Source organism: Physella acuta, unplaced genomic scaffold, assembly GCF_028476545.2.
Source record: "Physella acuta isolate Inbredline_101_S28 unplaced genomic scaffold, ASM2847654v3 ptg000724l, whole genome shotgun sequence".
Lineage (NCBI taxonomy): Eukaryota > Metazoa > Mollusca > Gastropoda > Physidae > Physella > Physella acuta.
The window spans coordinates 31,149-47,500 of NW_026732242.1; the positions used below are offsets into that span (position 1 = coordinate 31,149).

Consider the following 16,352-nt stretch of genomic DNA (forward strand, 5'->3'; position numbering starts at 1 on the left):
CGTATTAACAATAAAACAGAAATATTATTAAGGGTCTAAATGTAAAAATAAACGTTGATACGAATAAAAGTTTAGTTTAGTTAAGTATGCAGGTATAGATCTCAAAATGGAAAAAACATAGCTCAATAAAATTGTATACCTAAACAAATTCATATTTTAATATTTAGAATTCTTTTATTATTGCAATTAGGGGACGGAGTGGTCTAGCGGTAGAGAGCTGGACTGCTAACCTGTAAGTCTCGAGTTCGAATCCGGATTCAAGTTAGTAGACCGTCCCTGAGTCCGCCTACCTCTGATGGGTACCTAACTTACGTTACGGAAAGTAAAGGCGGCTGGGCATAGTGCTGACAACACTATCTCTTCAAATGCCGAGGTCACAGAATCAAGTGAACTATACTTGCCAGTCAGTTTTGAAAAAGGGAACTTTCCTTCTTTTTTTTAACATCCCCAGGAGTATTCTCAACAGCTTCCCAAAGTATCATAGAGATCGGATGAAAGGGGTAGCAAATGCATAAAAGACAAACAGATAGACACACACAGACACACATACATTGCTTTATATATATATATATATATATATATATATATATATATATATATATATATATATATATATATATATATATTAGATTAGTCCATTGTAAGTAACAAATATGCACAAAACTGTACTTTAATATTGTAATGATTTTAAATTTATTAAGAGTAATGTATTTAATGTATTTTAATGGCTTTTAAAATATAATTCTGTACATTGCGTAAGCACAATAAATGTATTTCAAATCAACATTTAAAAGAAAAATATTTAATTAATTCAATGTATGGTTCTTTATTTTTCTCGAAGATTTCGCTGTTCTAAAACTTGATTAAATCATACATGTGGCTAGACCAATTACAAACACGGCTCCAAATTTAACATAGATCGACTCTGTAAAATAAAGTATAAATATGCCGAAATAATAAAGAAGTAATAATTGTAATTATGTCTGCTTTGCTATGGTTAAATGTTTTACAAACGATAATTTTATATTTGAAATTCTCATCAGCATTAAGAATACTCTTTACGAGTTAACAATCTGTCTCAATTCTACTTTCTGCAAGCCTAAGTGAGGAATGGTATTCTGATGATATTTATAGTTTAAGGCTTCTATTTGGAAGCATCTTTTGAGTTAATATTTTTGTTTGTTATTAAAACTAACTCTAATATATAGTATGACTTAAATTACAAATGGTTAATTCAACAGATTTGAATCTAAATGCTATAGAAAACGCAAGTAAACAGCAAATACCTGCGTTAAAATGAGCGTTTCCATTCTTTGACATCTCCTTAGTGACCTTAGTCTGTACTCTTCTATTATTAGCAAGAGGATTCCAATTTACTATATAAATAAAAAGTTGTATATATATATATATATATATATATATATATATATATATATATATATATATATATATATATATAGATATATATATATATATTTATAAATATATATCTATAATATAAGCGGGCTGAGCGTGTGTCAGTCCTTCCTTCCTTCTGTCATCGCTATAGCTTTTAGAACCATAAAAGTAAACATTCGCACCACGAAGTGCTTTTCAGTGCACCGCAGTGTCTTATTATAAGTATTAGAGTAGGGTTTGTTTATATAGTGGCATAGAGCTATTTTATAATTTCCACTGTTTGTACAATTTTGCATAACGTAAAGAGAATATTAAATACACGCACATTGCTAAAACATATTAAAAGGATCAATGTCAAATATAGTTTTCGTTAATATTACTAGAAGAAGTGGATACATTTTAATAACATAATAATTGTAGGTTAGAAAAATCTAATTAAACTGTTTAGTAATTTTGCAAGGGAGGTATTTTAAAAATAAATTGAACTCACGCTAAAAATGTGAATGCAAAATCTGCAAGACGGAATAATTGTTGGAATAATATAATTAGCAAAATGTGAATGCAAATTATGCAGACGTATAAGAGTACATTATTGTTGGAATATTATAATTAGCATTGATTGATAAAAGGCTATCTTTTATTTATTTTATTCACTGAATGTACTGTTTACTAATTATAATTTTTAATCAACCATTCTCCATTACTATATTAAGTCATCACGTTCATTAGGTGCGCAATGGTTTTAGTCATGAAACTTTATTGTAAATTTTTAAAAGTACTGAAAAAAATGCATGAATTTATAAAGTGCAATATGGTCGGTAAAACACGGATATTCTAAATACTGCCTTTAAATTATTTGCGGAAAAGCTAGGGGTTTTATAACCGAGGCGTAGCAAGAGGGGGGGGGGGGGGGAGGGTGGAAATCGAAAGTTTGAGGGAGGTGGGAGGGTGTAAATCGAAATTTTCCGCCGGCGCTCGGAAAGGGCGCGATTTGGCGCTACGGGATAGACTGTGAGCAATATGCCTTTATGATTACATTTAAATTGAGTTTATGTTGAGTGTTGTGTTTGTTTTTTCGTTTTTGTTTTTTCTTTGCGTTCGTTTGTGTTGTATTTAGTTTTGTTCTGTTCCCAACTTGGTACATTTAAAAAAGATTTACCGTGTGTTGTGGTTGTGGTTGTGTTGTGGTTGTGTTGTGGTTGTGTTGTGGTTGTGTTGTGGTTGTTTTGTGGTTGTGTTTTGGTTGTTTTGTGGTTGTGTTGTGGTTGTGTTGTGGTCGTGTTGTGATTGTGTTGTGGTTGTAATGTGGTTGTGTTGTGGTTGTGGTTGTGTTTTTGTTTGTTTTGTTCTGTTCCAAAGCTGGTATATTTTAAACAGATTTACCGTGGCTGAGCACGGGATGCAGCTAGTATATATATAATCATATAATAATAAATATCGCCACATCCATCTGCAAAATCTTGGATCCATTAGGAACCGCTTTAGCGTGCTTCCCACTTTAGAAAAAGATGGTACGCTACTTTTCAAAGCCATGTCGTCGACGGTAGAAGGGGCTTTCATTTATATATTTATCTTCGAATTCTCGAATGCTTAATCTTTCTCATTTAAGTCAATGGCCTTTAACTGCATGGCCGCTTCTTTATCTTTTAGAGTGACGGCGTTTTGTCTTTCTCTATCCCTCTTCTCACACTTTTCTGTCCATATTGAACATAGCCTAACGACACTGCTACAACTAGCACAATAAGCTAGCACTTATTCTTATGATCAATAGAACCGGATTTGTAGAAAGCCACGACCAACCAAACGTCCTTGTGAGGTTTGAAAAGGGAGACTAGCGCAATATTCTGATTTCAACAGGAAAACATAATTTTATATAAAAGATTTTAGCTATGATTATGAGAAAAAACAATAGATGTTGATTATAATGAAGATCACAATGCGCTTTATGCATTTTTGCAATATTGAATACATCTTTCGATGATGTCTGAATGTTCTGTAACATATCTGATAAAAAAAGAAAATTGATCCATTCTACTAATGTCGATGTCTGCATGTGCTGTCATATCGGATAAACAAAGAAAATTGATGTCGAAAGTTGAATCCGCAATCACGGTGAAATACCTAGCTATTTTAATTTCACCTACTATTTTGGACTGATAGACTTTCTTTGGTCGTTTTAATTTCCCCTACTATTTTCTTTAAAGTTTGGACTGATAGACTTTATTTGGTCGTTTTGAATTTACCTGGACTTAAGTATGTTGTACCGAAAATGATTTGTTGTTTTAGCAAATTATCTTTGTTAGGTAGGAACTTATAACTTAATAACAGTTGCCTTCATTTAATGAAGCTTCTCCTAAACCTTGGGATTCAGGATGGCCCCCTAAAAGACAATGCATTTTTTCCTAAATAGAGAACTGCCTAGATAATACTATTAAGTGTTATCCTTTTATTTTTCTATTTCTTTCTTTTCTGCTGTTAAAATGCCACATATTGTGTTTCTGTCTTGAAACAATCGAAATTTCTTGAGAAAAAGTTCTGTCTCTGTGTGTTTTTTCAGAATTTCCGTTTTTCTTAATTTTTTTTGTGTGATCTTTTGCAAAATACCCTCAACCCAATTTTGGATCAACCCAAGTGTCTGACTTGTGTTTAAAGCCAACAGGCAAAACAAAAAAATTTATTTGCCTTTGGCGAATATACGAGCCAGTATCGTTTATTTCCCGACCACATTTTTTTTTTTGTACTGATTGGCACTAAAGTGGTGATCATTTTTTTGGAAAAATCTGTATAGGTATATTTGAGGCCTGGTTGACAAGGACCAAACTCAAGTAATTCATGTAGTAGATCCAGTATTACAGTTTTATCACAAAACAAATAAGGATCTGTAGGATATTTTGGATTCATATCAATTGTAGCATTAAGTTTGACTAGATTTCTTCTGTCAATATCGTCTTCGTGAGTCTCGACGACTTGATTCTGCATATCAGGTTATGTGGTCGCTTGTATATTTTGTAATTGAGCATCTTCAGACACTTCGACCTCTGGTTGTGTTGTTGTCGAAGTTAAATAGTGCAGCTTGAAAAATATGTATCCAGTTTATCACATTTGGATAATGTTTGTTGGCGATCTGAAATGTCTTTCTATTTCTTCCTCTCCCACCCTGAATATTTCTTCATTTCTTCTTTACTGGTTTCCTCTCCATGTAATAACCTCTTAACTAATGAATTCTCAGCGCCGCTGTTGTCTTGGTCGCAATATATTTAGTCTGATACACCAAAGAATTTAAATGGGGCAAGTACCTATTGATAATTACTAAACATTTGAAACCTATTTAAACTATTTAACAGCTGAGCGGATAATTATTTATGCGATCAGTGGAGATTTAAGTTGAGTTGGGTTTTTTTAAGTACAAAGTTTAGCCTTAGCCAAATTTAATATAGGCCTACATTAGATCTAGTAAAATAAAATAATTAAAATAAAGTTTCTTCTGTTTTATATCTGTCATAATACTACATCCTTGTGATGACTCTGTTGAACTTGTAAACATTTCCCCACCGCTAAGCAGTTCGCCAGGAAGTAAATTTAAATATAGGTGCTATATCAGTTGTATTTGTGTCTGTATTGTAATTTTTTTTAAATTAATTACACAATTCAAACTTTATATATAATGTAACTATTTGTGTTGAGTTATGCATAATATTTTCTTATTTAATTATCCGCAAATACATTCTACGGTAGATTTCAATCTAACACCTCTCTTTAAGCTTTACTTATAATAATATATAATATAAAATAACTTGCCTGGATGATTACGAACGTCAAAGATATTGCTTAACGCTTCATAATGAGTTGAAAGTGTATCAAGTCCTTCCGTGGCTAGAAACATGCGAACAAAGTACCTTCCTTGCGACACACAATAATATGGATTAAAAGCAAAATAGTATGGAATGCCTTTCTTGCAGGAGCACAGAAACCGTATTGCTGCTTCATCGCACGATTCCTTCTCGGTATCGACCGTCCAGAGCGGGCAAGCCTGAAACAGGTTTGTGTGTTAAATTATTAATACTAACACCTTTTCACATGTACTAAAAAAGTCAAATACTCAATTTATGATTGCAAATTTCTTGCGAGGTTAATATTAGTTTAGGTAAAGGGTCTATAGTGTAGAAATGGGGTGAAAGACCATGCCTAAACTAAATCTTCAAAAGCTTTTATTTAACATGATTCCTCGTGTTTGATTGTTCATGGATGTAAAAATTCGAGCAAAGCTGCATGTTATGATGTATGTTTCAGTAGATATTAACTTGAGTGCAGGTTGGTGCGAAGAGTATGTTGAACACATTGGTATGATGACACGATTGAAAGTTAGTGACGTATTTGTGTAGAGACTTGGTTGCTTTGTGTTTGTGTGTGAGTTAGTCTAATCTTGATCGTCGGTGTTAAAGGACGTGCATTGGCCGGTATGATTCAAGTTGGGAGGTAGACTCTCTCTCTCTCTCTCTCTCTCTATATATATATATATATATATATATATATATATATACAAGAATAAAGTGTAGGACAATGTGTTATTGAGTTTACCTTAGGGGTCATCCATAAATGACGTCACACTCGTAGGGGGGAGGGGGGGTCCGTAATTTTGTGACGATGTGTGATGAGGGGGAGGGGGGGGGGGGGGGTCAGATGTTGCGACGTCACATTTTTGCATTATAAAAAAGCAATGTTAGAAAACGAATTTTAGACGTTATTTCGCGTTTTAGAAAACTGTTTTAATAAATTGTAATAGTTTAGACAAGATTTTGGAAAAATATCGCTGTTTAAAAAAAATTCAACTGCAATTTTTAGGGGGATTGTAGGTTGAGGTGTGACGTCATTTTAGGGGGGGGGTCTGGCTTTTTGTGACGACGTGTGACGGAGGGGAGGGGGGGAGGTAAAAATCGTCAAAAAAAGCGTGACGTCATTTATGGATGACCCCATTATCTCATATATTCGTCTGAACGTGAGATAGCCTTATTGGTTCTTAAGGTTGGAGCCTCTCTACATGGTAGTGGAGATGAATTTTGTGTGATGATTTTGGAGTAAGTTGGTGTCGTGTTGCATGTCGATTGGGGTATGCGTGATGTGGCAAGGAGACTGTTGTGTGGGATGATGTTGGTTTTTGTTCGGAGTGTGGCTTATGTGTAATAAGTGTTGGGTATGCACAGGTGTGGTTTGGGGAGTGGGGCGGGCGGGTTTGGGTTTAGTCTGCTCCGTGTGTTATGAGGTGTATGTTTGTGGTGCTGTAGGCTGTTCTGTATTGAATGGTGTGTATGGTGTGGCATAAGTGATTGGTGTGGATCATCTGATTAGTGGTTAGTGGTGTGGGCTGTGCTATGTGCTATGTGTGGTATTGGAATGTGGGTAATTTATGTGTGTTTCATTGTATGATGTATAAGGGTTGTTTGCGGTGTGGTATGGGTGATGTTAAAAATAATAGTATGGTGTCATTCGGGGGTGTTGTGACGTGGGGAACTAGTTCGTTGTGTCGTGCTGGCTGAAGTGGTGTGCCTTAGGGTGTGACGCATGTGGTGTTGGATGTGATATACTCTGTGTGTTGTGTGAGGTATGTGTGAGGGTTTGTTTGTGGGGTTAGTTAGAAGAGCTTTGGGTTATGCTTTGTGGTGTAAAAGGGACGTTTCGTCTTTACCGGTAGGGGTTGGTGTGTGGAACAGGTCATGAGGGGTTAAGTTTGGGTTGTGGTTGCTTTTTTAATTATACATTTTGTTATGTTCTCGACTTAAATCTTTTTAGCATCTCATTGTTGTTAAATTAAACATTTATTACAAGAGAATTACAAAAGAACAGTTGTTGTATGTTTAGTGCCATTCGTTTCTATCCTCCAAAAAGCACCGTGCAGTGTTTCACACCTTGGCAACGCACGGGTAAGCACCTCGTACACTATTTTATTTATCAAATCAACTACAACCAAAAAACGTATTCATAGAAAATATATAATCATTTAATGTAGCAGCCGTTTTAAGAACTATTAACACATTTTACCTCATAAAATATGACATTTAACTAAGTTTCAGAATTCGCTATCAAGAAAATTATACAACTTACCGTGCTATAGTCTGAAACATTTTGACATTGTTCAATAAAACCATTCTTGCAGCATCGGGGTTCAATGCGGACAGTGGGTTCAAACTTGACTTCAGGGGGCAGACGCTTGTAAGGATGCCAAAAATATCCATATATTCGCCCGGTGTAGCGGCAATAATAATTGATACAGTCTCTTTCCTGCCCTAATATAATTGCTCCAAACGAATTGTTTTTGCATTGGACGTCTGTAGAAGTATTAAACAACAGCTTAAGACAGCAAGCTCGATTAAGCTGTTATTGAGCGTGGGGGAAATCTCGAGGGTTAGAAAGCGGTTGACACATTCGGAAACAGTCGAGTCGGACTTGGAGCGCAGATTAGCAAGAACATAATTGAGATAGTAGAAATAAGTATAGGACAATACTTTGGATCAGGAGTTATTTAATATGTGTATATGATAAATAATTCTTAAAATTATTTGAAACAGTTATTGGGTTGTTGTGTTTTAATCTGAGCCAATCCTACTGGACTTAAGAAAGCGAAGTGAAAAAAAAACGATCCCCGTAAACGAATAAGACAGAGTTCTATTTCTATTACTGAAAATTAAAATAAAACATTTTCGTAGGTAGATGGCACTTCAAGGGTACTAAGTTAATTTTTATTAATTGTTTTTAATACTTACATTTTTTAAAGAATAGAATCGTGCAGAAAAAAGAATTGTACAACAAATAAACACAAATAGTGTGAGTATAATACAGCGGAAAATAAGTACATTCTAAAGGAAACGTTGATTACTTATTTTGAGAAATCTCAAATAGTGTACGTTATACCTTCCAGTCACAGGAAATCATTAAAATTCGACAGCGAATACGATATAATGTAATTATATATAAAATTATCCGTTTAGTTAAAGTACTCAGCTATTTGGTGTTTTAATATACAATTAGAAACTAGAAAGAAAGAAAGAAAGATTTTTTTTTACTTTCTCGTATATACGAAGTGTAGAGAAAGTCTTGTAATCGTGCAAAATTTTTTCGAGATTTGCGCTCCCTGAGTCAGAAAAACATAGTTTTGCAATGTTGTCCGTATGGCTGTGTTTGTGTATGTGTGTGTGTGTGTGTGTCTGTAAACATGATAACTTGAGTACCGCTACAGCTAGGTTGATGAAATTTCATATATAAGTATTATATCAAAATCGTGAAACGTTTTCTACTTTCAATTTTTTAAAAGCCTATAACTTGAGTACTATTACAGATAGATAAATGAAATTTCACATGCAAGTTCTCCGCCATCTTTCAAATTTTGAGTAGTTGCCGTTGACCGGAAAAAGTAGTTTTTGTTATTTCCAATTTCTCAAAAAAAAAAAAACGCATGGGAATTTATAAAGTAGTAATAATATTCCGCACTATTATACACATATTATTTAGCGTTCACGTTGTGTGCAATTATTTTTTCTACGACATTCTACTCTTTTTTTTAAAAGTTGCCATCCCCTGTTGTTGTATATAAGAATATTCGAGAAAGTTTAGGGGAGATCACTCCCGGTTTATTTCTACATGATTATATTCTACGTAAAGTGCATATGTGAGCAGAAAATTAATTCTTTATTAGGAGGTATTTTGCTCTATAACCGATTCCAAAATCTTAAGAATTTTATAATTGTTATAATGTTCTTATAAAACATTGTTCGAAATTTTGAAGATTGTATATTGTCACTTCCTTCTATATTTCTTAACCGTACTTCACAATTAAACTAGAAGCGACTTCCAAAATCTTATTGTTTTATAACAGAATACAAGAAAGCTGAGGAGATAAAATTCCCGCTTTCAAATCAAGGTTTCACTGGGACTTCACTGAGACCACCCAGCTCTAATAAGTACCTACTTTACTTTTTTTTAAATATGGCGGCTTGGCATAGTGCTGGCCACAATATCCCTTCTAATGACGAGGTCAAAGAAGCAGGTGAACTCTACTTCACTTGCCTTATTGGCCGTTAAAATCGAAAACAGGACTTTGCTTTTTTGTTAAAATTCTCGCTTCATTTAATACTTAATTTAATCCTTGAAACCCATTTTGTAATTGATGACGTTTTTTTTTTTGGGGATTAATGAGCTATCATTTAGACCGAAAAATTTAGATTTATTTTGATTTATAACCTTTGATTTAAAATTACATGTAAAATGCTACACTTAATATAATACAATATTGACAAGAACAAAATTGAAATGGTTTACAAATAGGAAACAAACTCAAAGACGGAACAGTTTACCATGTAGGAATAGTCAACAGACGGAACAACTTACCAGACAAAAATAATAAGCAAGCCAACAGCTGTAGCAGAATCCTTTTGCCCATATTTATGTGTTCAGCAACTGTGACGAAACTAATCACGTGAAAAAGCCAATTAAATTATATTACATTTGACGTGTAAACTTTTAGAGTGAGAGTTAATTTGTTGCTGCACCGTGATGTCAAACAACGAGATAACTTAACACACTACACACACTTCTATTGCAGACGTGTCAAAATAATTTCGTTCGTTTCATTATTAGTTACACTTGGTATAACTCGAAACGACTAAAATCTAACCCTAATCTAACTCCAATAAAATATTTTCAGACATCCTAGCCGTTAAACCTAAGTTCAATTTTATGCTGTTTTTAAAACCTAACAATAAATTATGGTCTTAGTAAGAATTAAACATATATCTGTCTGGTCGTAAATTTTGATTCAAAGTAATGTAAGATCTACAGTGCATAAACTATTAGTTTTCGTCGGTTTAATTTTATATTTTAAACTAATTGTAATTTTACATCAAGTATTATGAAATCTACTACGTGATTCCTGGGAAAAAATTTTTTTTTTAATTTACAATAACAAAATCTAAAACAAATATAAAAACACCTGCAAAGTACTTCTATTACTTATCGGAGAACAATAGATAACATTGGCAATACAAAAATTGATCTGGCTACAGTTGCAGAATGTTAGCCCATCAAAGCCAAACCCTAGAGTTTTAACAGACTAAATAGTGTAAGCATAACCTAGGCGCCAAAGTGTTCTCGAAGGGGCTTCAATACTTAACCACCGGGGCACCGGAGGATGCGCGTAGTGCAGCTATACCGCTAAAGGAAGTAGCAGCTCTGATCCCTTCAGACGACGCCCAATAAACGGGTACCAAATGCTAAGATACCCGCTCGGAAACCCTGGACGCCAAGCCGCATCTGACTTTTATTTTTATACATCGTATACAGAGAAACATAATTGCATCCTGTAGGGGCACCGGTCCTTAAACATTTACATTAATTTTCGCAGAAACTTTGCCAGGAATGTTTTTAGTAGCTAGATCTAGTTAGATAGTAGTCAGGTTACCTGGTGTACGCTGATGTCTTTTGATAAATGCCTTTAAAAGGCACCGCTTCACAGTTTACCACAAGAAATCTAACCAATGCATCTTAGTTTACATTTGTTGACGTTAAAACAAGCAGCTTTACGTTCAAAGAAAGAACGATCTTTCTTGTCGATAGCAAAATTATCACATTTGATTTCAGCAAATCAATTAGTCATTTAATAGTAGTTTGTGTACCATTGGGAATCCCCACGAAAAATTTGGCGCGCATCTCGAAAACATTAAGTGTGTTATAAGGCGGGTTCGTTTATTTATTATTTTCAACACTAAATGGATCCATAACCTCGTGGACGACTGGATAATTGCGATTTAGAAATAACTGGTTTCCAGGGAGGAGGCATTACCTATACAGCTTGGAGTCAGTTGTGAGGCAAAAGCAGTGTATCTCCCCCCCCCCCAACTCCCGTAGACCCCCCCCCCCCTCGCCTGAACGAAATAGAATTTATATAGAAAATATATCATTTTGACAGTGTCCGCACCCCTCCTCCCCCCCCCCCCTTGAAATTTTAGTCCGAGAAAAAGTCCGGAAGAAACACTTGGCAAGAGCTGCCGAAAGGTTACTAGAGTTGGTAAAATAATTCAAACGTTATTTAAAAAGAAAAATGTTATTTTTACATGACTGAACGTAAATGTTCCGTGGCTCATTTGGGTCTTTCTATGTGAATTGTCAAGGTTTGAGTAATATGTGAAGTTCCAGGGTTGAGTTCTGTAATAGATTGAAATAATTGTGAGGTCAAGGGAACTCACTCTTCTGTATTAGTTATATTTATAATATTGTTATCTTGAGTGATGTCCCTTGGGTACTTCCTTCCGGTCCTCTCTGGTGTTACCATCATGAAGTAATTAGACCCAATTAAATGTGTTATATACAACCACAGGCTTCTGTCGTCAATCTATTATAAGTTCTTTTACTAAGCTGCTGGCTTAAGGATTCAATTTATGTTGTAGGTTTTAAGTTATCGTCCAAAAGTAGGAAGTTGGACTAGTGCAATGGAGTAACTAGGTGGGGTGCCACCCGGTGCAGTAACTGAGGGTATTACCCCACCCTCCTCCAACTAATTATCATTTTCAGTTTAGTGTCATTCTCTTCCCCTACAATTTTGTTTTTAGCGGGATAAAGCATTGTTTTACGATTTTTTGTAGTGGGTCACACCTAAAATGATGTAACTTGGTGTGGACCGCACCCTTCATACCTGTCTTGTAACGCTACTGGTCTATTTTATTGATTTATTTTAGCAGTTTCGTTACCTTTTAGTAATATTTTAATGGATCCTATTCAAAAGGTTACACAACCCCCACCCAGCCCCCTTAGTCCACCCACCCCCCACTATGAGACCGTGGTAAGGTAATATAACTGTTTCGCTAGCTGAGCTATGGGCTAGATAAAAATAAACAAACGTAAAAGCCTTCTAATATACAATCTTTAAAACATCTAGCATTCACGTTAGCTACAATAATAAAAATAAAGCAGGGGTGATTTCCCCCCCCCCTAATTTTTCATGAATCTATAGTGGTCAGACGATAGCTAGGCACTTGTCGGTGCCGCAGGCGCATCAAATTTGGCAATGACTTATTGCAATAGTGGCGATAAAAGTGAAGTGACAATAAAATATCATTGCAGTAAGGGCAATTAAACATCATTGTAATAAGGGCGATAATATATCAGTACAATAGGGGCAATAAAACATAATTACAGTAAGGGCGATAATATATCAGAACAATAGGGGCAATAAAACATAATTGCTGTAGGTGTTGAGTTCATCTGTCTCTTATAATAATGCCGGACAACGTATAGCACAACACAACAGATTTGACAAAACTAATGCAACCCGTCCTCTCGCTGTACACACACCCTAGCACACGCTCTGTCACCTGTCAACTGACAATTCTCACGTAAACACTTATCATTCTATGGAAACACAAATACAACGATAAACAAAAAGAGGGTTCCCATCGTTCAAGCACACAACACACACACAATCAAGGGAAACTATATGTCATTGACGTAACAGTAGGGAGAATAAAACATTATTACAGTAGTGGGAATACAAATTGTAAGAAAATTAAAAAAGAATATGTAGCGAACTCCCCCCCCCCTCCCCTTCCCCCCACACCTCTCATCCGGGATGTGACCGACGGTGGGCGTTGTGCCATAATAACGAGCTTACTAACAACCGCTGGGGCAACGACCAAATATACATATCACGTGCTTGGCCTAGTGGAAAGGTTAAAAACATTCATGTTTACCAGACACACGTTGTTGAAAGCCGATCCCTGAAATAGCCAGTTTCGGTTTCGCCAAGAAAAAAACAGAGCCACTGTGTTAAGTAGGTTGTTTGATACACATAAAAGACAACGTTTTAATGGACAAAAATAAACAACAACACATAAGCGCAAAGATTAAATAGAATTTGAAAAGACCAATAGATTCCTAATGAATCGACAAGAATAAAAATTGGCAAAAGAAATCCATAAGGATTCAACATGACTTTCGATTCTGTTAACTATTACCGTCTTATTCTAAAGTGTACACTGTCCTATCAGCTCTAAAAATAACTTCAGCCTTCACCTCAATAGGCATCTCTTAGACCCAAGTACGTCTACCATCGACGCCCCTGAACGAAATATAATGTATATTGAAAATGAAAATATAGACTTTTACCACTCTTCGAGTCGTCTAGAAATGTAGTCCCCATAACACCAAGGATAGTCTCCATAACACCAAGGATAGTCCCCCCCCCTAATGAGCTATTATCCTATGAGTAGTGTGAGCTACTTTCATTACAGCAGGCATGTAGGCTGTTCGCACTTTTAGACGCCAGAAGTAGGCATGTCTGGTCAAGTATTAGTCTAATTTCTTAACTCTGATTGTGTATAATTGAGTAATGCAGCCCAGAACTAACTTTTTTATATTTTTATTCTACCTCATTTGGCGCCCCACCCGCCCTCCCCTAGCTGCGCCTCTGACAGACAGACAGATCAAAATTCTGTTGTAACAAAAATCGCCTTATTTAGTCTCTATTGAGCTTTTAAAAATTCAAGAAACTAACCAAACTTTGGTGAATTACGTCAGAAAGTGGCGAGCCCGATGTGCTGTTTCTATGACGTAGCTACCACGGCCGTGCTGACGATGCTGGTTTTCAAAGCCAAAACTCAACGTCTACCGTTTGTCGACACTTCCTAGTCAGGTGATTTTGAGCTCGAGTCCAATCATTAGTACCAACCCAATCAATAGGCCAGCAGCATGTGTTGTGTGAGCCAGTGTGTATTGTGTGAATATTCTCGACAGCCTGGGATAACAACATTTCTTAACTGTGTCAGGTAGCTGGAGACGTATTAACTAACTTAATAAAACAAATTTCAGTGTTCATTTTTCAAAGTCCTTGTTTGTTGAAGTAAGACCGGTTTAGCAATAGGATTACAGCAAATGGCTGATAACGGCGATAGACTTTCGGTTTTAGTTAGGTATGACAAACTTCAATGTTTCAAATTTTTGCAAAGGGCCAGCTGGTCTATTCGCCAGCAAAAGATACGCGTTAAAATCGGAACTAGGGTCTAGGCTGTATAGTTTCATCGCCAGCATTGACCATGATCTGAATTGATCTTGCCCTCATCATAAGCATGATGCCTTGTCCAATAAATCCAATAAATAGGCAGTGTTGTATTTGATAATATCCGCTGTACCACTACGAATACTAGCTTCTTACGTGTAATCTATTGAAACTATCAATTTAGGTTTTGTTTCTTTGTTAGTTATTACTTTTTTTTTAGTGTTGAGAAGCTATGACATTTAAAAAAAATATAATACATATTTTAACAATAATTATAATAATAGCAATATAAAAATATTAACTATAGTTCTGTGACAACAAATGTAATACACCCCCCCCCTCCCCACCAAAAAAGCAACCCAATTCAATAAGCAACAGATAAAAAGGAAGGTGAATTTATAATTTTGCTCGACGAATTCAGTGATAGAACATATTTTAACACAAAACGGCAGTACCCCCCCCTCCACAGAAAGAGGTAGGGGGAGTTGTCGGCGGTGATGTTGTAGGTGTGAGAGGTTTCACCAACATGCCCGGGGCAGGGCCTAACAAGCGACTGGCAACAACTGACGGTGCTAAGATAACGGAGCCATCCCACAGTATAACCAAACAGTATTAACGAGAATGAAATTCGCAATCAAGTTTCTCATAAACAAGATAGTTAGCTTCAACAAAATTTAATCTATTCCAATTTTAAGTCCAATAACTTTTTATTGCTAACATTTTCCCATTTACTCGACAGTTTCGTTTTCAGCGTATCAACCATCAAAAGTGAAAACAAGGGGAGGGAACTTGAAATATCAATCGGTTGATCTAACAGGCGCGATGGGAAGCAAGGGAGACAAACGTCTGGGCCCAGACAGAAAGGGCAAAGAGGAAATAACTCTCGATAAAGGCAGCACCTAGGTAGGGTCTACACCGTTAAAAACTTTCATTCCAGTCCTCGAGAAATTTTCTCAACCATTATTCAATGCAAAGGTTGTTGATGAGATACAGCCTCTGTCAACACACACACAAACAGCGAGTGTCCTACAGGACACAATTATTCCATACGACAGTGTCCCACAGAACACATTTGTCCCATACGATACAGAGTGCCATGCACGAGACGCCAAGTGAACCCAACTACCAACATGTCCCGCATGAAGAGGTAACCAGCTTTCTTTAAAAGTTTATTTAGTTTGTCTATTCACGTCATGTCTGTTCACGTGATACAATTCTATTTTTATAGTTAAACATGGGGTAGAATAAAGACGGGGACGGCGTAATTTAGAAGTAGGGGAAATTCTAAGTGACCCCAGACTCTTGACCAGTACCCAATCAAACTTTTTTTTTTGTTAAGATAGAAACGTGTAGAACCACGTTCAATGTTTCTTAAAGACTTTTTTCTGGGGGAGGGGGGGGGGGCACTTTAAATTTCCGGGGGGAGGGGGGCCGGACATTATTAAAAGTATATATTTTCTATATATTCAGCTCCCCCCCCCCCCCCACGTTCTTAATTTAGAGCTTACTATAATGAGTGTAAAATTTTCCGAACGCTTTCTTCTAGCCTTTACGTAAAGCTGATCAGTGCCAAATTCCGTACCAACAGCTGTAGCGTGTGTACTATCAGAATGGCAGGGTCAAGGTTGTATGAGGTTGTATACAAATGTTATTTAAATGGGGCTAGAGAATAACAAGTGGTTAACCACAGTGGCGTAGCGAGGTCTGGTGTCACCCGGTGCGGCACTTAATGGTGTCACCCACAGAGACGTAGCGACCCTTCCAGGGAACAAACTTTCAATTTTCGATTTGCACCCTCCCCCCCCCCCCCCCTCAAACTTTTAATTTGCACCTCTTAAAAGACTATTTAACACTCGAATCAATCACTTAATTAAGTGGAATTATCATTTTTCTCTATATATTTTGCTATTTTTTGCCT

The 16,352-nt window shown here is 36.1% G+C and overlaps 1 protein-coding gene across 1 annotated transcript; it reads right to left on the bottom strand.

Annotated features, from left to right (window-relative positions):
* Positions 1-2,988: 2,988 nt before the first annotated feature.
* Positions 2,989-11,002, bottom strand: LOC131949979 (uncharacterized). The gene is made up of 5 exons (XM_059311954.1): positions 10,847-11,002; positions 9,778-9,857; positions 7,498-7,721; positions 5,197-5,428; positions 2,989-3,092 (listed from the first exon to the last, which is right to left on the bottom strand). The coding sequence occupies exons 2-5, from the start codon at positions 9,827-9,829 to the stop codon at positions 2,989-2,991; spliced, it is 612 nt and encodes a 203-aa protein (XP_059167937.1). The 5' UTR covers positions 9,830-9,857; positions 10,847-11,002.
* Positions 11,003-16,352: the final 5,350 nt, after the last annotated feature.